At 40.3% G+C, this 22,641-nt stretch overlaps 1 protein-coding gene across 6 annotated transcripts in view; it reads left to right on the forward strand.

The window, feature by feature from the left end:
- Positions 1–22,641, forward strand: part of LOC115153216 (protocadherin-15-like) — a 324,073-nt gene that overhangs the window by 88,624 nt on the left and 212,808 nt on the right. For 5 of the 6 annotated variants that reach the window (XM_029698418.1, XM_029698420.1, XM_029698423.1 and 2 more), the window contains 5 exons: positions 7,975–8,135; positions 8,868–9,023; positions 10,817–10,936; positions 11,088–11,198; positions 11,401–11,442. In XM_029698418.1, coding sequence (XP_029554278.1) covers positions 7,975–8,135; positions 8,868–9,023; positions 10,817–10,936; positions 11,088–11,198; positions 11,401–11,442 — 590 coding nt within the window. The remainder of the gene's footprint in view (positions 1–7,974; positions 8,136–8,867; positions 9,024–10,816; positions 10,937–11,087; positions 11,199–11,400; positions 11,443–22,641) is intronic. The other variant, XM_029698421.1, reaches the window with a different exon arrangement.

Here is a 22,641-nt window from a genome sequence, read left to right on the forward strand (position 1 = left end):
ACTGGTAAAAAAAAGAAAATCTACTTTTTTGGTATCATGGATGGTCAGTTCTTGCCTCCATAGCTCTGCCTATGAATTTAAGTGGTAACATTTATCTTTCCCCATCTCTCAGCTCTTTACCAAAACATTGACAGGGTGGGCTTTGTTTTTGTTTGAACAGCAGATTGCCCCTTTAACTTACACATAAGGTAATATTGGTGTCAGTTACACCAAGGACAACCTGTGCATTTTAGCATGCCACTATGTTATCTTAAATGGGTTTTGACATGTGTCACGAGTGGCATATGTAACAAATGCTTGAGGTCACATGTTTTGTTGTAACTTTTGAACGGCTGAATACCAATCTCTGCTATGTGTGAACTGTATGAGGGTTTTTGTGTTTGCGTGTATAAATGTGCCTTTGTCTACAATACATAGCCTATGCTATTTGTGTATCGGTGCAGCTTTGCTCACTCTCGCCATTCACACCTGGTTGATGGGTGCTAAAGAGTCCAGGGTGTGAAAGTGCAGGGTACGAGCGGTAGGAGCCAAACTCAAGCCACTGACACATCTTATCGGACACAGAGTTTGATCCACCGTGTCTGTGATAGAGTAAAATCTTACTTCATACTCAACCTCTTATACAAGACGACTGGTCTTGAAAAGTCATAGTATTGGATTGTTTCTTACAGCATGGTGTTTTTTAGTGTATTGAGGACACGCATTACTTTTCTATTCAGGTTATTGCTGCTTATTGCGTGGAACATATCATGTTTATTGGATTATTTTAAAGATCAAACAAAATTAAACCTGGTCTCGGTTGGACTTCAGTACAGAACATGTTAAGTGCTTATTGATTAGTATTTTTTTTTGCTAATCTTTATATTTTTTCTCCACTAACTTGAAAGCCTTTGGTAAACCTCAGCGCATGTACTGTAATTATCCAGGGATTGATTATATTGGTCCAAAGTCTAAGATATCGTGAGTCCAGACAGTCAGTTATGAGTCATCATGGCTTCCACTTTATGAAAGGTATTATCTTTAATATATCTTCAATATCTACCAAACTCACACAAAGGCACTGACTGTCCTTGGCGCCTGGCCTATCAATTAGAGAAAATGGTCTATATTAACTTTGAATTGCATACAGTGAGGGAAAAAAGTATTTGATCCCCTGCTGATTTTGTACGTTTGCCCACTGACAAAGAAATTATCAGTCTATAATTTTAATGGCAGGTTTATTTGAACAGTGAGAGACAGAATAACAACAAAAAAATCCAGAAAAACGCATGTCAAAAATGTTATAAATTGATTTTCATTTTAATGAGGGAAATAAGTATTTGACCCCATCCCAATCAGAAAGATTTCTGGCTCCCAGGTGTCTTTTATACAGGTAAGGAGCTGAGATTAGTAGCACACTCTTAAAGGGAGTGCTCCTAATCTCAGTTTGTTACCTGTATAAAAGACACCTGTCCACAGAAGCAATCAATCAATCAGATTCCAAACTCTCCACCATGGCCAAGACCAAAGAGCTCTCCAAGGATGTCAGGGACAAGATTGTAGACTTACACAAGGCTGGAATGGGCTACAAGACCATCGCCAAGCAGCTTGGTGAGAAGGTGACAACAGTTGGTGCGATTATTCGCAAATGGAAGGAACACAAAAGAACTGTCAATCTTCCTTGGCCTGGGGCTCCATGTAAGATCTCACCTCATGGAGTTGCAATGATCATGAGAACGGTGAGGAATCAGCCCAGAACTACATGGGAGGATCTTGTCAATGATCTCAAAGCAGCTGGGACCATAGTCACCAAGAAAACAATTGGTAACACACTACGCCGTGAAGGACTGAAATCCTGCAGCGCCCGCAAGGTCCCCCTGCTCAAGAAAGCACATATACATGCCCATCTGAAGTTTGCCAATGAACATCTGAATGATTCAGAGGACAACTGGGTGAAAGTGTTGTGGTCAGATGAGACCAAAATGGAGCTCTTTGGCATCAACTCAACTCGCCGTGTTTGGAGGAGGAGGAATGCTGCCTATGACCCCAAGAACACCCTCCCCACCGTCAAACATGAAGGTGGAAACGTTATACTTAGGGGGTGTTTTTCTGCTAAGGGGACAGGACAACTTCACCGTATCAAAGGGACGATGGACGGGGCCATGTACCGTCAAATCTTGGTTGAGAACCTCCTTCCCTCAGCCAGGGCATTGAAAATGGGTCGTGGATGGGTATTCCAGCATGACAATGACCCAAAACACACGGCCAAGGCAACAAAGGAGTGGCTCAAGAAGAAGCATATTAAGGTCCTGGAGTGGCCTAGCCAGTCTCCAGACCTTAATCCCATAGAAAATATGTGGATGGAGCTGAAGGTTTGCGTTGCCAAACGTCAGCCTTGAAACCTTAATGACTTGGAGAAGATCTGCAAAGAGGAGTGGGACAAAATCCCTCCAGAGATGTGTGCAAACCTGTTGGCCAACTACAAGAAACCTCTGTGATTGCCAACAAGGGTTTTGCCACCAATTACTATGTCATGTTTTGCAGGGGGGTCAAATACTTATTTCCCTCATTAAAATGCTAATAATTTTATTACATTTTTCACATGCGTTTTTCTGGATTTTTTTGTTGTTATTCTGTCTCTCACTGTTCAAATAAACCTACCATTAAAATTATAGACTGATCATTTCTTTGTCAGTGGGCAAACGTACAAAATCAGCAAGGGATCAAATACTTTTTTCCCTCACTGTACCTATTGTTTGAAACATAACCATATAATGTCTAGGGAAGTACAATTCCAACAATTCCACCTACAGACCTTCCTATAGCTTCTGAAATATACATCTATCTGATTTTCCGTTTCTGCCCTTTCTGGCAGCATGATTCTGGGATGCTGTAAAGTGTCTTTTGATATTTGGAATAAAAGTGGGCTGGTCACACGAGTCTGGAATAGATGACATGCTCAGGAGGTGAAGTGGTCAGTGGAGAAAGACCATGTCTTTAAGTGAGTAGAACCATACATTCCCTTTGCAAACGGTTCTATCTACAACCTTCTATGTAAGGTTCTTCAATGAACCCCCTGTATATGGTTCTACCTAGAACCCTTTATGAAGGGTTCTGCCTAGAACCTTCTATGAAGGGTTCTACTGAGAACGCTTTTATCTTTTCAGGGTTCTTCCTAGAACCCTTTATGAACAGTTCCACCAGCCTGATTAGCCTTTAAAATGTAATGATTTACGACAATACATTACATACACTGAGTATACCAAACATTAGGAACACCTTCCTACTATTGAGTTGCACCCCCCGTCGACGGGGCAAACACTCTACAAGGTGTCGAAAGTCTTCACAGCGATGCTGGCCCATGTTGACTCCAATGCTTCCCACAGTTGTGTCTAGTTGGCTAGATGTCCTTTGGCTGGTAGCCAATTCTTGATACACACGGGAAACTGTTGAGCATGATAAACCCAGCAGCGGTGCAGTTCTTGACACAAACAGGTGTGCCTGGCATCTACTACCATACCCCTGTTCAAAGGCACTTTTGTCTTGCCCATTCACCCTCTGAATGGAACACATACCCAATCCATGTCTCAATTGTCTCAAGGCTTAAAAATCCTTCTTTAACCTGTCTCCTCCCCTTTATCTGCACTGGTTGAAGTGGATTTAACAAGTGACATCAAAAAGGGATCATAGCTTTCACCTGGACTTACCTGGTCAGTCTATGTCATGGAATGAGCAGGTGTTATTTAAGCAATAAGGCATGGGGGGGGGGGTATATGGCCAATATACCATGGCTAAGGGCTGTTATTATGCACAACGCAACGTGGAGTGCCTTTATACAGCACATAGCCGTGATATATTGGCCATATACCACAAACCCCCAAGGTGCCTTATTGCTATTATAAACTGGTTACCAACGTAATTGGAGCAGTAAAAATAATTGTTTTGTCATACCCGTGGTATACGGTCTGATATTAAATGGCTGTCAGCCAATCAGCATTCAGGGCTAAAACCACCCAGTTTATAATAAGATTTTGTATACTCTGTGTATATCATAAGGCCTTTCTTTGAGGGCCTAGTTATACCTAGGGATCTCCTGGTTTACTGGCCACATCAAGCCTGCAAATCACAAAATGTTGCCTTGCAAGGTGATGTGTAATTCCTATTGGAATCCAACCAGAGTTATCCAACAATTGGATTTGTTAATCACCCACAACCTGCGTTCAGAATGAGTGGCAAGGTAGGGAAGAATGATTGCTGAGACTACCTCAATCATCTAACCTGGAACAACCATCTCAGTAACGGCTACAATAAATCCAATAACTAACAGATTGGATTAATTTAGAAAATGGTATGTTATTTATCTTTGTGTTGCATAACTTTAATCAACCAATCAATGTACATTAAAAAACACAGATTTTACAGTAAAACAAACACTTCTGAAAATCTCCCTGCAATAGAGCTTGCTGAGAAATATTATATATGGTTCTATGTAGAATTCTTCTTGCCTTCCAAATAATCCTGATTGCCTTCCAAAGAATCATCAAACAACCCTTTCTTCCAAAAATGGTTCTTAGGATGTTGAAGGTTCTAGGTAGAACCCTTTGCTTTATAAAATAACCATTGTCTTCCAAAAAGGGTTCTTCTGGTCAAAACGGTTCTTGGTAGAACCCATCCTTCCGCAAATAACCCTTTTGGAACCCTTTTTTCTAAGGGTGTGGAGAGAAACCAATAGGTGGAAAGTTTCTGTGGAATTTGTTTTATCAAGACCTCTCACCCCTTGCAGAAGTTTACTTTATCTTGTGTGAACGTGTCAACAGTACCTCTTTCCTTTGTGAGTTTTGTAAGTATTAGATTGAAAGAGTAAGTGACTAAGGGCATTATGTTTGGGCTGGTGTTAAGGTGGTACTGGTGTCAAACGCACGTTATTTTACAATTTCATCATGTAAAAACTGGGGCACTGGTATTTTCCAGCCCTAACGCCAGGTTCGGAAATGTACCTGTCTAACATCAGCACGCTTGGGCTCAGATGGGAGGGGTGGCAATATTTTAAGCATGTCCTTAAAAAATTATCAAAAGTGCTAATTTCAGGCAGTGCTGGTAAGGATATTTAAGACCAACCAAAAGTTGGTTTTAGCGGTAACACAGTTGGTTATGGCACAAAGCCATGACACAGACTGCCCATTATGCACATGGAACAAGATGTGCTTTTGGTGCCTGTATACTTCAGATTTAGAAACATAAACCAGTAATGTTTTTTCCCCATTTAGTTTTATTTGATTAAAAACCAAGCATATCCTCCCTTCTTCTATATGGAGACTGTTTTCTTTTTGTCCTGCCCAATGTAATGTTTGGCTCGTGAGACCGCTTGGAAATAAATCTTAATCACCAAAGCTTTATTAAAAGATCAAGTTTGAGAGGAGCAAAACAGTGAGCTGACATTTTCTTTTTCTCTATGTATTGTAGGCAGGCTTACATTATTTTTGCCATGCTTTGGACGTGAGTAAAACCCCCTCCATGATGTAGGCTACATGTGTCCATGCCTATCATGAAACAAGAGAACCTCTGTGAATACCGACGAACCTCGTATTTAGAAGTTATTTTCCTGTAACAATAGTTTGTTTTCCATTTCATATTTTTAAAACTGCAGCCCTCCATATGCTACCCTTACTTACACTAGGCCTACTATAACGAAGGCTGGTTCAACAGCAATGTGTGGTCTTTTTTTGTCCTGGATATTTTATGATATTACATTTTACATTTATTTATTGTTGTTGTTGAAAAAAACAGATTGATTGTTTTTCATGTACTTTAATTAAAAATAAAACTTATCAGAATGATTCATTGTCCTGGTTTTATGGTGAGAACGTCCATGCAACTTCTGGAGAAGTTTGATTGCAATTTCTGAGATGATTCCAATATTTATAGAACACATTTTATTTGGAAGCAGTATAAGGGGGAGTGGACATTTTCCCAATCTCATTATATTTGATCTTTGTCCATCTACTGTGATATGTTTAGATATGTGGAAAACCCTCTGTCATGGTTCCACCTGTCACCAGAGGTCTGCAGATATCGACCTAGAGACTATATTCACACTCAGGTGTTTTCAGTTACGAACTATGATTTCCTTTTAGAGAGGTGTGTTTTCTGTTACCTTTTGCAGAAGCTTGATTTGTATGCCATGTGTGTTTGTCTCCTGAGTGAGTTATCATAGTGTTTGTTTTCTTCCTTACTTTGTACCTACTGTTGAACTATTTCCCAGTAAAGTATTTACATTTATTCTAAACCACTGGTTCCTCGTCTGGTTCTATTCTCTGCTCCTGGGTCCTACCTCACCTCATCACACCTTCCATAATCTGCTTTGTTTTAATATTATATGCACATGGGAAGCAATTATTGTGTCTGTAAGTAGCCTATTTAAAACAAGTTGTTGTTTGTTTTGTTTAGAATTTGATTAGAATTATTCACTCTCTTTTTAGTGAATTTAATCTAGCTTATTGACAACATTTGGCTTGTCCATGCTCGGCCATAATGCAATTTGCAGTAGGCCTATCCTCTATATAAGTGAGAATGCTATGCATATATTTCAACATTGAAGCCATGCAATTACTTACAACAATGTGGACTGCAAACATGTTCAAGTTAACATATTTAGCAAAGATGGGATAGGTCTACATTTTGATTCTGTAAGCTGTTTAACAACCTATAACAAAATAACATTGGAATTGGAGTTGATTCCAAGGCAATACATAAAATACCGTAAGTACACAACTTGAAGCAACCATATATTTAGCCATGGCGCACGTTCTGATTGGCCACAACTTGTTTATTCATCAAAACCAAGTCAACTGCGCCGATAATTGTGCTTGTGAAAATAACAAAAATATTTCTGACATACCCCGAACCTATAACACTACCGCCCAGCGCTTAGATTGACCATTGCGTTAGGTTCGTTAAAATAGAGCCCTAGAAGTGCATAAATCTTCCATTGATAGAAATGGTAAGGGTTATTGCCTGTCTTAGTCTCTCTAGTCAATTGAAGAGTAATTAACTTTAGAAAGCAACAAGGCTCCCTCTCCCTCCCCAGTAATAGTATTTGTAATATTATCAGCAGTGTATTTTATGACCTAAATATTCCAAAAAGATTTCCCTCTGAAGTTGAAATATGTATGAAAATGCCTTGTTTTGAGATTAAAGGATGAAATTATAGCGTGCTACAATGTAATTAAAACATCCATAAAGACACACACCATCCTATTTAGTTTAATAGCTAAATGATCTGCTTGCTTCTATGTGCTAGTGTAGTGAGGGATGTGTTAAACTCAGTACATTATATATGTAGTTTGCCAGCAAATGGCTTGGTTCAGGGTTCTGTAACTACGTTAATTTTAACCTCATGTGGATACTGCACATGCCTTGCTACAGACGGGGAGCAGAATTACTTCTGATAATATGTATTTTGTCTTGCAAAAATTGTAGAAAAGGTGACTGCACATCAACAAGGTCAGAATTTGTTGTGGTGTAGTACTGGTACCCTAACAAGCATGCCAATCAACCAAGGCACAATTGGTTGGATTCCTCTAGCCAATGCCAAGGCCAGATTCCAATGCTGTGTTTCTTTCTAGTCCTCGAGTGCTGCAGTGTCAGATTCTAATCATTCTAATCATTCATGATTAAAAGGCAAGGATGCAATTCATCCGATACTTAAGAGTGGCTCTTGAGGAAAATAATTTGGTAATGCCTGGAGCTAACCCAAATGAGCCTTTCTCTGAAAAGGGATTTAGAAGTTTTAGAGAGTATGTAAACCCTGATCATTATGCTGCTGTGTAACATGACTGTTGTTTGAGGCATGGTGCTTGTAACACCATGGTTGAAGGTTTGATTTTTGCATGGGCTACAGACTGAGCATAAATGTGTTAAATAAATGTAAGTTGCAAAGTATAAAACAAATTTGTGCAAAATTACAGTATTACATAATATGTTACTTCTGTGCAGGCACAGTTATAGTGAAGAATATGCAGATCAACGGGAGAGCAGAGGACCCAGGCAGGACCATCTCTCTGACCCTGCTGGACAATTACGCCCACTGGGTCATCCTGGAACCCCTCAGACAGAGACTGTTCCTCAACAGCACCGGACGCGTCCTGGACAGAGATGTGAGTATGGACCCGGCCCGAGGTTGGGTTGGGATAATGTCGTTTGTAGAGGCAAAGAGTCTTGCTAAGAAATGTTTGCAAACACAAGCGTACTAGACATACAGTGCTATGAAAATGCATTTTCCCCCTTTATAATTTTCTCTACTTTTGCATGTTTTTAAAACTGACTATTATCAGATATTCAACCAAAACCTGATATTAGATAAAGGCAACCTGCGTGAACAAATAACACAACAATTACATACTTATTTCATTTATTTCATAAACAAAGTTATGCTACACCCAATGTCCCTGTGTAAAAAAGTAATTGCCCCCTTACTCTCAATAACTGGTTGTGCCACCTTTAGCGGCAATGACTCCAACCAAACACTTCCTGTATTGTTGATCAGTCTCTCACATCACTGTGGATGGACTTTGGTCCACTCTTCCATGCAGAACTGCTTTAACTCAGTGACATTTATTTTCAAGCATCAACTGCTCATTTCAAGTCCTGCCACAACATCTCAATTGGGATTAGGTCTGGACTTGACTAGGCCATTCCAAAACTTGTAGACTTGTTTGTGGGGTTTGGATCTACTGAGGTAAAGGGCTTTGGAGCAGTGTGACAATGTATTTTTCTACAATGATTGCATAATCCAGAGTTTATTGATTGGTTTATTGATTGATGAATTAGTTGATTTACAGTTTCTCATTTTCTCCCTTTCTCTCTCTCTGTTTCTTTCTTGCCTTTAGCCCCCCTCGCATATCTCTACTATCGTGGTGAAGGTCCAGTGCACCAATGAGCTGGTTGGAACAGTGATTCTCCACGAGGTCCGCATTGTAATCAGGGACAAAAACGACAACACGCCTCGCTTTCAACAGCAGCGCTACTATGTAGCCATCAACGAGGTGAGAGAGAGAGTTACTACAACAATTATTGCTTTTTTCTTTAGTGAGCATTTCTTTATCTCCAGGGTAAGTCACAGCCGGATTCCTCAAATGAGGTTTGAAAGTCATCATGACCCTTCCAGCAGATGTCAACAAAGCCCAGAGGCCTTACAGAAAGGGACTCCTACTGTAGTAGCAATTATGTAGTAGATTCACACTTCATTCTTTGAAATACAAAGAAAGGTCAAGGTTTGGTGATCATTTAAATGAAGGACCTACCTGATTAAAGAGTCAAAGCATTTTTGATGTTGGCACAGTGAAATAGAGTGTAGACTACTCTGTAGCAACAGGGGGATTCTTCACTGGGTTCCCCCATGTTATTTCTATTTTGTTGATACGCCTTCAGCACGGAGACAGAGTAATGCATGACAACAGCTATTATACGCATGTTAAGCAGAAGGTTCCCAGGATAATAAAACAATAGCTGATCCTCAGATCTTCAGAATATCTGTTCATTCTCAGTGCATGAAATTGCTCAGTGGCACGCTAGTTTGCATGTTCCCAGTGAATCATGGGTATCCTGTCTGTGTGCTATGTGTGATATTGATGTCATAGATGTCACCATATTCCCTGTGTGCACCCGAAAGCTCAACAATGATGCTTTTGACTAACAGCATCAGCTCAGTATGTGTGTGTGCGCATTTACTTGTACATGCACACGCATGTAAATGCGTACGTGTGTGTGTTTTTCTATTTCATTTAAGACAAAGTGATAGCTGTGTGAGTCAATACTCTTGTTACCAGTCCAGACAGAGAGCACAGTTTATGCATCACTGTGTTTAGAAATCTAAAATCTGTCTTATCAAAATCAGTCAGTGATATCCACACCTATATCTACACCTATACAAATTGACTTTTGGCTGCATTTTGCAGTACAATTTTTGCCATATGTTGTTAACTTCCCATATTAGACAAGGATTATTTTGACCAAAAAGGTCTGCAGAACCGAACAAACAAGCAAATTATGTGGATATTTGCATACTCCTTTGAAGATTGATTTTAATCTCCTACGTTTGCAGATACTGTATAACTCATTCTGAAATGAACATGGTTCTCCTCCATCATAGACCCCAGCTGTCAAAGGAAAATATAAGTAATTTCATATTGTGTGTCACTGACAAATTCTCTAGTTATTTCTGTTTGTCTCTTTTCCAAAATGCCATCACTGTACAACTACATTACATTAATGACACTAGACATTTGAGATGTCTTATTATTTCAGCTATCAAAACCAGATTTTGACATGACACCTGTATCAAGAGGCTCAGAGTCAGACATTGTGTTGTCTAGAGTAGACAACCATGACTGATGTTTGTTGACACTTTCTGTGTTTTATGATGTTCACACTGAGTGTGTGTTATCCCAGGAAACACTACACCCTGAACAGCTATGAGTCAAACCGCTTCTGAACTGAGCTGAACTCCCCTCGAGGCCCCTTTCTCTTCAGCATCTCTCTGAGTGGTTGTTATTGCTGTCAGTGGGGTGCAGAGGCCCCCAGAGAAACACTCATTCATGACTGCTGATGACAATGTTTTCATTTCAAATCAGTTAATTCATTCACTCTTTCTATAGCATAACAACAAAGGTCTCAACTTCTCACACTTCTGGCAGTATTTGGCCATCTTCTATTGAAGACACATTGTGTCCCTGTGATCATGGGAGGGGTCAGTCATTTCTGTGAGATAGAGTTGTTACAATGTCCTGACAGAGTGACATGCCTGATGACGGTTTGCTCTCTCTATCTCTGCCTCCAGCTCACTCCTGCCGGGACCATCATATTCACAGGCTTCGGTGAAGACAATGGGGCCACAGACATCGATGATGGACCTAACGGACAGATAGAATATGGCATCCAGTACAACCCCAATGACCCAGTACGTGGATGTAATGCTTTCTTACTGAAGACTGACTTATTTAAGCTATAGGACTATGGAATAGTTGAACAATGTCTGTTGTTAATGAAAACTATGAGTGAACTCTCTCTCTCTCTCTCTCTCTCGCTCTCTCTCTCTCTCTCTCTATCAGGTGTCTAATGAAACTGTGGTTGTAGGGAATACTCTCTCTGGGTACATTGTTCTGGCTGAGAGACTAAACTACGAAGAGAGAACACGCTACCTGGTCATTGTTCAAGCCAATGTGAGACAATTTCCTTTGTTTGTTTGTGTGTAGAAGCCAGAAGTGTGTAGGCGCATGCATGTGTGTTTGTGCATATTGCATATGAATGAATAAAATGAATTCTCTTGAAATTGTTTTTTGTAAAGATTTTACTTGGTATTGACAGTGTAAAGCTTGATTGAATAATATTCTGAAAGAGTTTACGTTTTTTTCCCTGGCTAAGGTAATGGATTGGCGTTTTGCAAAACACTGTCAGGCTTTTAAGGTAATGCTGTTAAGAGATGTAATAGTAGAATGCACAAAATTTGGTGGTGCATGGACAGTTTTCCTCTTGTTATGTTATTAACCTATCAGTAGTGTGCAGTTGAACAACTAGCCCATGTTAGCTGGGTAGGTAAGTTATGCCAACCAGCTATCTAAATCTTGTAGTTATCATGGCCAGATTACTGGTGGGGGTTTGCTATTACATGAATGACAATATCCATCTGAACATTTGCCACCTAGGAATTTTGTGTGACTGGACCTTCTCAAATAGTAGTTAAATTCCCCTGGTTTATGGACTTCTTTTTGTCCAAATCGTTTAGATTGGGTAAATTAGTGATCGTTACATAGATTGATGGATGCTTCTTTAAGTTTGCCATCACCAGACAAACCAAAACCTTACTAGTTAGCTATCTGTTATTACTCAAAGGAAAATGTACATCATTGGAAGGAGATGATTTCACGTTTGCAATTATAGTACGTCTTTTGCAAACTGTTTATCCATAAATTAAAGCATCAGCCTCTAGAAGCTTTGATTATTTTATTGTTTTGAATGAATTGCTTGACGGACAAATATGTCTAGTTATGGAATAAATGTGGCATAATTATACTTGCATGTGAGTTATTAAACTATTTTGATGGTTGTACATTGCTGGCCTTAATCTTCTATAAAAAATATTTTTGCAATCCAGGGATGAAGTTTATGATGTTTCATGGAAATTTTGTAAATGTTTATGGTTCTACAGAGGAAACAACGATACACAGCAATGAGTAAACAGAGCATTTAATTAAAGTAGACAGTTAAATAATGGCATAAGAATACATACATTATGGCTCTATTATAAATAGACTAGCTTAACATATACGGTAAATCAGAGGTGTGGACTCGAGTCACATGACTTGGACTTGAGACACAAATATGATGATTTTAGACTCAACTTGACAAAATCAAAAAAGACTTGCAACTCGACTTTGACTTTAACGCCAATGACTCGTGACTTAACTTGGACTTGAGCCTTTTGACTCGAACTGACTTGATACCCTCCCCAAGCCCAAATATATAAAAAATATGCTATTAAAACTTTGTTCGACATTTGAAGCTGCACAAAGAATGCTAAGTCGTGGCTAATATTGCCGACATCTATATATAACTTTACTAGTGTAGCATGTAGGCTAACCTAACGTTAAATCAATGAGCCTCCACACGATCAGTCAGTGCGGGAACATGATCAATGCACCTAAGATTGAGCTACAACTGGCTAGGCAGGTTACTGCTGTTCCTAAAACCATTGACATACTTTAGCCTATTGTAACCACACACAGAGAGGGTGTGTGTGTGTGTTAAGGTTGGGCGATTGTGTACAAGCCTACAGCGCTTTCAGTGTTTTGCCCACACTCTCCAGCTGGTGGTGGGAGATGGCTTGAAACAAACAAAAATGATGACTCCTTCTCTTTCAAAGTTATCAAAAATCAGCTCACTGCTGCATACAAGCACAACATTCAAAGAGGTGTGTGAGGCTGAATTTGGGGAAAGAGGCACCCCTGCCACTGTCAACACAAGATGGAACTCAACACTGAGACAAGTGAAGGCAGTTATCCAGTGTGACCTTCGAAAGCTATGTCATGTTCTAGAAAAGGCAAAAGGAGTTGTTGTTCACAGTATGGGAGTGGAACAAGTTGCAGGCACCATCTTCCCCCAGAAAGTGACAGGGTCACAATCACCAGCCTGCTCCTTCAAAGCCACATTTTCTTGCAGCTCAATCAACTCCATTTGCAGTGATGCAAAATCTACCCGTCTGAAGATGTGTTTTGCTTCTTTTGACAACTGTGTCATGTTTGTGACCAAGAAGAGGTTCTGGATGAGCAGCAGCAGTTCTCTTCCAACAGTGAAGTCATCAAAGCGAGCCTTGAAGTTATCCATCAACTTCTGGATTAAATTATCATGGTTGGAAACATCTTTGTCTCCCTGTGTTTGCACCAGAAGATTGGGGAAATGGACAAGTTCTCCCTGGAGATCATTCTTGAAAACCTCACATTTATTCTGTAAAGCCTGGACTGCTGTTATATCACACACTGTGTTGTCCTGTCTCTGCAGCTTAACATTCAGTTGATTAAGGTGTGATGCAATGTCTGTCAAAATTACAACTGTTTCCATCTTCTACTCATCTTCCAAAAACTCAGAAAACTGAGTTGCCTTGTCACTATTTTACTCTGATAAGAAAGCTTTGATTTCCTCCTGTATGGCCCTAAAGCATTCCAAGACCCTTCCTTTGCTGAGCCATCTGTTGTGCAGTAGTATGCCTCAGAATGCCTCGTAACAGGCGGTGTTGTAGGGATGATGTTGCTCTCAAAAAAGTTAATCAGTTTCATCATTGTTTTCATGACCTCAGAATACTATTTTCCAAGACACAGGACAGATATGATTTCAGGTCAGGGTGGTCCTCTTTCAAACGTGCAACCAGTCCACACCCTCTTCCTATCATGGCTGGAGCTCCATTTGTGGTGATGAAGACCACTGACTTCAGATCTATGCCCCTTTTTGTCAGCATCCCTTTGATGGGATACATCTGATCGAATTTACTATGCCTGGTGTCATAATGTCACGTCAAGCCTTGAGAGAGAGAGAAATCCTGAGCAGATGGGCTCCCACATTTTTCAGCATGTTTTAAAAAAAATGATTTAGAGTTAGATAAACCTGCATTTTTCCACAAGGACATATACAGGATACTACCCTCCACAACATAACCTTCACTCCAAATCAAAACTCCAAACCTACAACTTGATTTTGGACAAAATAACCTGGAAGGATTCCTACTACCAAAGATTCTTATTTCCAAGGTCTATACAGCAAATGCTCTGGCAAACCAACGACCAGCAAACACCATCCAACCTGGAACTGTGTGAGTAATGTTTAATCTGAAGCTACTTTTAAAGCCAAGAAGAAAAATAAATTACAATTAAATTAATTCTATGAGCGAATGCTAAGTTAAGGCTCCCAGGTTTGCAAAGACAGATCAGATCAATTAGCACTGAGGTGTGAAGTGAGAGGTGTCAAAGCCCTTGAGCCCAACAATGGCAGGAGAGTTTCACAGCCTACCCCACCCAAATGCAGAGGCCTTTGAAGCCCCCTGGATCTGTGCAGACATCATTGTAATACAGTCCCCTGGATTCATTTATATTTTGAACTGATATGCAGCCAGGACATTTCAATTGTAAATTACTGCAATAAGAAACAATATTTTTGCTTTGATCACATTAGAAGATATACTCCTCACAATCCCCAAAATACAACAGCCACATGACAACTTTGTTTGGACGTCGTAAAGGACCATTCGGCGAAACTGAAGAGATATAGCTAGCTAACGACTTCCTTTTCCATGTTGAAAAAAATGGGATTTTCTACAATGAATCTGCCTCCCGAAAAAATCTTCTCCCAAGTGGGTGTGACACCTACTCCCGTTGCCTGCTGCACTGCTGCTTCGATTCCACCTGGTGATCTGTTCACCGTCTGCCCTGGCCTGTCTCCCCCTGTTTGGTACAGGTAACCCCGCCACACTCCCCCCTCTCTCCTAAGCTTTCGCTCGCCTCCAGTACACACGCACTGTTGGGGCGAGTGACTCTGAACTTACAATGGCAAGCCCCAAGTCGTCATATTTTTTTCTTGTGCTTTATGCTATTTGCCTCATGACTCCTGTGGGCTTTGTTGACTATGAACTTGCTTGTTTACCCGACCATGGGACAGACTATGTTTGTTCCCACACTCGGGACTCTGAGTCTCTGTTGGTTACACGGACACTTGGCCTCCCATCTTATTCTAACCACCTTTCGCCGGCTTTGTATTCTTTTAACCTGATGACATTGCTGTATATATGATCTTGTTGCCATCTAATGCACATTCAAATGTCATAAATTAACACTAGAAGCTTATTACCTAAAATGTATAAATTGAAAATGTGGGTTCATAGTTCCAATCCAGATGTGTTGGTCATTACTGAGACGTGAAGAACACATTTTTTGAACACTGATGTTAACCTTTCTGGTTATAACCTTTTTCGACAAGGCAGATCTTTCAAAAGTGGTGGAGTGGCAATCTGTACCAAGGAACACCTTTAGTGCTCGGTTGTCTCCAACAAGTCTGTCCTCAAACAATTTGATTTGCTGGTTTTAAGCATTCAACTTTCAAATAGCTGTTTGTTGACTGTTGCTGGGTGTTATCGTCCACCATCAGCACTGACCTGTACCCTAATTGCCCTAAGCTCTCTCCCTTACACTGTCTGAATGTGTCCTGCTAGGTGACCTAAATTGGGAGATGCTTAAACCACCTGACCAAGTCCTAAAGCAATGGGACTCCCTAAATATCTCTCAGATTATTACCAATCCCCCAAGGTATGACTCCAAACAACTACTAAAGGCTACTCTTTGATGTTATCCTCACAAATAATCCTGATAGGTATCAGTCTGGTGTTTTCTGTAATGACCTTAGTGATCACTGTTTTACAACCTGTGTTCGTAATGGCTGCTCAGTGAAACGACCTGTCCTGATTTGTCAAAGATGCTTACTAAAAAACTTTAATGAGTAAGCCTTCCTTCATGACCTGGCCTCTGTAAATTGGACCTTCTTTTATATTTTCAGTGGTATTCTTAACAATCACGCCCCGTAAAGAAAATGAGAATTAAAAACAGGTTCAGCCCCTGGTTCGACCATGACTCCACCTCAAGAATTCCATTTGGCGAAAGGCACACGTATACAGACAAATGAGAAATTAGTGCACTCAGGCTATCCTGAAGGCCAAAGTTAGTTACTTTAAGGAGCAGTTCTCTCTCTGTGGGTCTAACCCCAAGAAGTTCTGGAAAATGGTTAACTTCTTTGAGATAGGGGGCAGTATTTTCACGGCCGGATAAAAACGTACCCAATTTAATCTGGTTACTACTCCTGCCCAGAAACTAGAATATGCATATACTTAGTAGATTTGGATAGAAAACACTCTAACGTTTCTAAAACTGTTTGAATGGTGTCTGTGAGTATAACACAACTCATATGGCAGGCCAAAACCTGAGAAGATTCCATACAGGAAGTGGCCCTGTCTGACAATTTGTTGTCCTTCTGTTTCATCTCTATCGACATTACAGCATCTGTGCTGTAATGTGACATTTTCTAAGGCTTCCATTAGCTCTCTAAAGACGCAAGAAAGTGGAATGGGGTGTCTGCTGTCTTTGGGCAAAGTACAGCAGCAGAGTTTGTAAGTGGTCAGCCTGGGGACAGTGAGACTGAGATGCGCGTTCACGAGACTTCTCCATTTTTTGCATTCTGACGAAGAACAGCAAAGGTAATCCAATTTTTCTAATAGTAATTCTGAGTTTAGGTGACCCCGAAGTTGGCGGATGTCAAAATAGCTAGCCGTGATGGCGAGCTATGTACTCAGAATATTGCAAAATATGCTTTCGCCGAAAAGCTATTTTAAAATCGGACATAGCGATTGCATAAAGGAGTTCTGTATCTATAATTCTTAAAATAATTGTTATGTATTTTGTCAATGTTTATCATGAGTAATTTAGTAAATTCACCGGAAGTTTTCGGTGGGTATGCTAGTTCTGAACATCACATGCTAATGTAAAAAGCTGGTTTTTGATATAAATATGAACTTGATTGAACAAAACATGCATGTATTGTATAACAATGTCCGAGGAGTGTCATCTGATGAAGATCATCAAAGGTTAGTGCTGCATTTAGCTGTGGTTTGGGTTTATGTGACATATATGCTTGCTTGGATAATAGCTGTGTGATTAGCCATTGGCTGTTGGCTAGGGGTTCCGCAGGCGGAACGGGGTTCCGCTAGCGGAACGTCTGTCCTCAACAGGTTAAAGACCTGGAAAATAAACCCTCCTCCTCCTCCTCACAGCTGCCTCGTGTCCTTTAATGTTGTTGATGTGGTTGTTACTGACAAGGAGCACATGGCTGACCTCTTTAATCATCACCACTTCATTAATAACCTCTCTGGTCTAGGTGGCACCAAATCGTCCCACCTACGTAACAGCCAGTTGAATCCTGTGGCGCAATTTTCAAATAGCTTAGAAATGCTATTACTTCAATTTCTCAAACATATGACTATTTTACAGCTATTTAAAGACAAGACTCTCGTTAATCTAACCACACTGTCCGATTTCAAAAAGGCTTTACAACGAAAGCAAAACATTAGATTATGTCCCAGCCAGAAATAATCAGACACCCATTTTTCAAGCTAGCATATAATGTCACAAAAACCCAGAAGACAGCTAAATGCAGCACTAACCTTTGATGATCTTCATCAGATGACACACCTAGGACATTATGTTATACAATACATGCATGTTTTGTTCAATCAAGTTCATATTTATATCAAAAAACAGCTTTTTACATTAGCATGTGACGTTCAGAACTAGCATACCCCCCGCAAACTTCCGGGGAATTTACTAACAATTTACTAAATTACTCACGATAAACGTTCACAAAAAGCATAACAACTATTTTAAGAATTATAGATACAGAACTCCTCTATGCACTCGATATGTCCGATTTTAAAATAGCTTTTTGGTGAAAGCACATTTTGCAATATTCTAAGTACATAGCCCAGCCATCACGGGCTAGCTATTTAGACACCCAGGAAGTTTAGCCTTCACCAAAATCAGATTTACTATAACAAAAATGTTATTACCTTTCCTGTTCTTCGTCAGAATGCACTCCCAGGACTTCTACTTCAATAACAAATGTTGGTTTGGTCCCAAATAATCCATCGTTATATCCGAATAGCGTCGTTTTGTTCGTGCGTTCTAGACACTATCCGAAATGGTAAATCAGGGTCGTGCGCATGGTGCATTTCGTGACCAAAAATTTCTAAATATTCCATTACCGTACTTCGAAGCATGTCAACCGCTGTTTAAAATCAATTTTTATGCAATTTATCTCGTAGATAAGCGATAATATTCCGACCGGGAATCTGCGTTTCGGTAAATAGAGGGGAAAACAGAAAGGCGGGGGCGGCCAGTGCACGAGCATGAAGCCCTTTGTCCTCTGATAGACCACTTAGCAAAAGTGCTCGTATGTTTCAGCCAGGGCTTTGAATTACGTCATTCAGGTTTTTCCCGGGCTCTGAGAGCCCATTGGAGCCGTAGGAAGTGTCACGTAACAGCAGAGATCCTTTGTAATAGATAGAGATGACAAAGAAAGCCAATAAATGGTCAGACAGGCCACTTCCTGTAAAGGAATCTCTCAGGTTTTTGCCTGCCATATGAGTTCTGTTATACTCACAGACACCATTCAAACAGTTTTAGAAACTTTAGGGTGTTTTCTATCCATATCTAATAAATATATGCATATTCTAGTTACTGGGTAGGAGTGGTAACCAGATTAAATCGGGTACGTTTTTTATCCGGCGGTGTAAATTCTCCTCCCTCTTTTTCCCCTGCCCCACTACAACAGTTATCCCTGCAGGTGGTCACTGAGTCCGAGGTGCTAAAGGAGCTCCTTAAACCTGACACCAAAAAAACATCTGGGCCAGATGGTTTAGACCCTTTCTTCTTTAAGGTTGCTGCCCCTTTCATGGCCAAGCCTATCTCTGACCTTTTTAACCTGTCTCTCCTCTCTGGGGAGGTTCCTCTTGCTTGGAAGGCAGCCACGATGCATCCTTTATTTGAAGGGGGAGATCAAGCTGATCTTAAATGTTATAGGCCACTTTCTATTTTGCCCTGTTTATCAAAAGTGTTGGAAAAACTTGTCAATAATCAAATGACTGGCTTTCTTGATGTCTATGGGATTCTCTCTGGCATGCAATCTGGTTTCCGCTCAGGTTATGGATGTGTCACTGCAACCTTAAAGATCCTAAATGATGTCACCATTGCCCTTGACTTTAAGCAATGTTGTGCTGCTATTTTATTGACTTGGCCAAAGCTTTTGATACAGTAGACCATTCCATTCTTGTGGGCCGGCTAAGAAGTGTGGTGTCTCTGAGGGGTCTTTGGCCTGGTTTGCTAACTACCTATCTCAAAGAGTGCAGTGTATAAAGTCAGAACATCTGCTGTCTCAGCCACTGCCTGTCACCAAAGGAGTTCCCTAAGGGTTGATCCTAGGCCCCACGCTCTTCTCAATATACGTCAACAACATAGCTCAGGCAGTAGGAAGCTCTCTCATCTATTTATACGCAGATGATACAGTCTTATACTCAGCTGGCCCATCCCCGGATTTTGTGTTAAATGCTCTACAACAAAGCTTTATTAGTATAGAAAAAAGCTTTCTCTGCCCTTAACCTTGTTCTGAACACCTCCAAAACAAAAGTCATGTGGTTTTCTAAGAAGAATGCCCCTCCCCCCACCTGTGAGGGCTTATATAAGTACTTGGGATTATGGTTAGACAGTACACTGTCCTTCTCACAGCACACATAAAAGCTGTAGGCTAAGGTTAAATCTAGACTTGGATTCCTCTATCGTAATCACTCCTCTTTCACCCCAGCTGCCAAACTAACCCTGATTCAGATGACCATCCTACCCATGCTAGATTACGGAGACGTAATTTATAGATCGGAAGGTAAGGGTGCTCTCGAGCAGCTAGATGTTCTTTACCATTCGGCCATTAGATTTGCCACCAATGCTCCTTAAATGAAGCACTAACCTTTGACGATCTTCATCAGATGACACTCCTAGGACATTATGTTACACAATACATGTATGTTTTGTTCAATAAAGGTCATATTTATATCCAAAAACAGCATTTTACATTGGCGCGTGATGTTCAGAAAATGTATTCCCACCAAAACGTCCGGTGAATGTGCACATCAATTAACAAAAATACTTATCATAAACATTGACAAAATATATAACAATTATTTTAAGAATTATAGATAGACTATCCCTGGATGCAACCGCTGTGTCAGATTTTAAAATAGCTTTTCTGAGTACATAGCTCAGCCATCACGGTGAGCTATACAGACACCTGCCAAGTTCGGGGCAACCTAAACTCAGAATTAGATTTAGAAATATGTTCTTACCTTTGCTGATCTTCGTCAGAATGCACTCCCAGGACTGCTACTTCCAAAAGAAATTTTGTTTTTGTTCGACATAATCCATATTTATGTACAAATACCTCCGTTTTGTTCGTGCGTACAGATCACTTATCCAAAGGCATAACGCGCGAGTGCGGAACGAGAGACGAAAAGTCAAAATGTTCCATTACCGTACTTAGAAGCATGTCAAACGCTGTTTAAAATCAATCTTCATGGTATTTTTTACGTAAAATTGCGATAATATTCCAAACGGACAATAGCGTATTCATTCAAGAAAAAAAGAAAGAGGTGCGCGCTCGCGGGACCGAGCATATCCAATCCATTTGTTGCCAGGCAGACCACTCAGTAACTGAGCTCCTATAATCTGCCCAGTGACAGGAGAAGGCTCAAATCACTTTCTGAAGGCTTTAGACAGCCAATGGAAGCCTTAGGAAGTGCAACGTCCCCCACAGACACAGTAGCTTCGATAGAGAATCAAAAGAAGAACTACAATTCTCAGACTTTCCACTTCCTGCTTAGATTTTTCTCAGGTTTTTGCCTGCCATATGAGTTCTGTTATACTCATAGACACCATTCAAACTGTTTTAGAAACTTCAGAGTGTTTCCTATCCAAATCTACTAGTAATATGCATATTCTAGTTTCTGGGCCAGAGTAGTAACCTGTTTAAATTGGGTACGTTTTTCATCTGGCCATGAAAATACTGCCCCCTAGCCCAGACAGGTTAAATGTCCCCAAACCACACATATCCCTGGGTCACTCCTCTTTTCAGTTTGCTGCATCTAGCGATTGGAACGAGCTGCAAAAAACACTCAAACTGGACAATTTTATCTCCATCTCTTCATTCAAAGACTCAATCATGGACACTCTTACTGTCAGTTGTGGCTGCTTCGCCTGATGTATTGTTTTCTCTTCCTTTTTGCCCATTGTGCTGTTGTCTTTGCCCAGTAATGTTTGTACCATGTTTTGTGCTGCTACCATATTAGGTTGCTACCATGTTATTGTCATGTTGTGTTGGTACTATGCTTTGTTGTCATGTGTTGCTGCCATGCTATGTTGTTGTCTTAGGTCTCTCTTTATGTAGTGTTGTGATGTCTCTTTTGTCGTGATGTGTGTTTTGTCCTATATTTTTATTATATTTTTAATCTCAGCCCCCGTCCCCGCAGGACGGCTTTGGTTCTTAACTGACTTTCCTAGTTAAATAAAGGTTAAAAAATATATATTAAATGGCGCCTAATATTGGCTCTTTTCACGAGAGCTACGGACTCACTGCATATCAGGCACATTGGTTTTGTGCTAGTTGCAGGGAGATTGAATAAATACTGTTCCGTCCACTCGTCTTTGAATTTACAGTTTTCAGTGAACTTTTTCATTTTCTTAAACAAGCCATATGTTACTCACCACCTGGATTTGGTCTTATGTAGCAAAATTGGAAATTATGTTTTTTACATTGGATAAAAGTACAGAATCATAGCTCCAAAATGGTATATCGTACACTGCATTATTGAGGAACAATGGGGAAGAAATTCTGTTTTGAAAGTTGATAAACTTCTAAACTCACTTTTGAGAAAATGGCCTTTGAATATTTTGGTATCGAGTGAAGAGCTCTTCTTTATCTACACCCATTCAGCATCGTTCACACCCTCTTTAGCCCCATCCATCTCGTTTCGCTCTTGGAGTGTTCAGAGTGCACACTTGACGCTCTGGCCGATGATTTGTTTACCTCTGGATAACATGAATCCAGCCCAACCACCAACAATTTCATTACTTTTTTTGCCAACGTTTACTGACACGAACCATATTCAACAGGTTTTGTACACTTTAGATTAAGACATGTAGCAAGTTAGCTAGGTAAACAATGACCCTAGCTAGGTAAACAAAGTGCAAGATCACACACATCACGTAAGGTTAACTAACGAGCCAGCCAGCTAATGTTAACTAGTTAAACAACTATGAGGTTAGTGCCAAATCATGTCGTTACTACCTGCATGAATCTGCTGGGAGCTAACCAACCAGGTTCAATGTTAGCTAGCTAACATTAGGCTCTAACTAGCGAAGCAAACGGCTCTGGGATACGAATAATAATGTCATACACGTAATGTTAGCTAGGGAGCCAGGAAACTAATGCTAGCTAGCAAGCTAACAGTACACTTTAGCTTAAGACATGTAGCTA

Source organism: Salmo trutta, chromosome 18, assembly GCF_901001165.1.
Source record: "Salmo trutta chromosome 18, fSalTru1.1, whole genome shotgun sequence".
NCBI classification, from domain to species: domain Eukaryota; kingdom Metazoa; phylum Chordata; class Actinopteri; order Salmoniformes; family Salmonidae; genus Salmo; species Salmo trutta.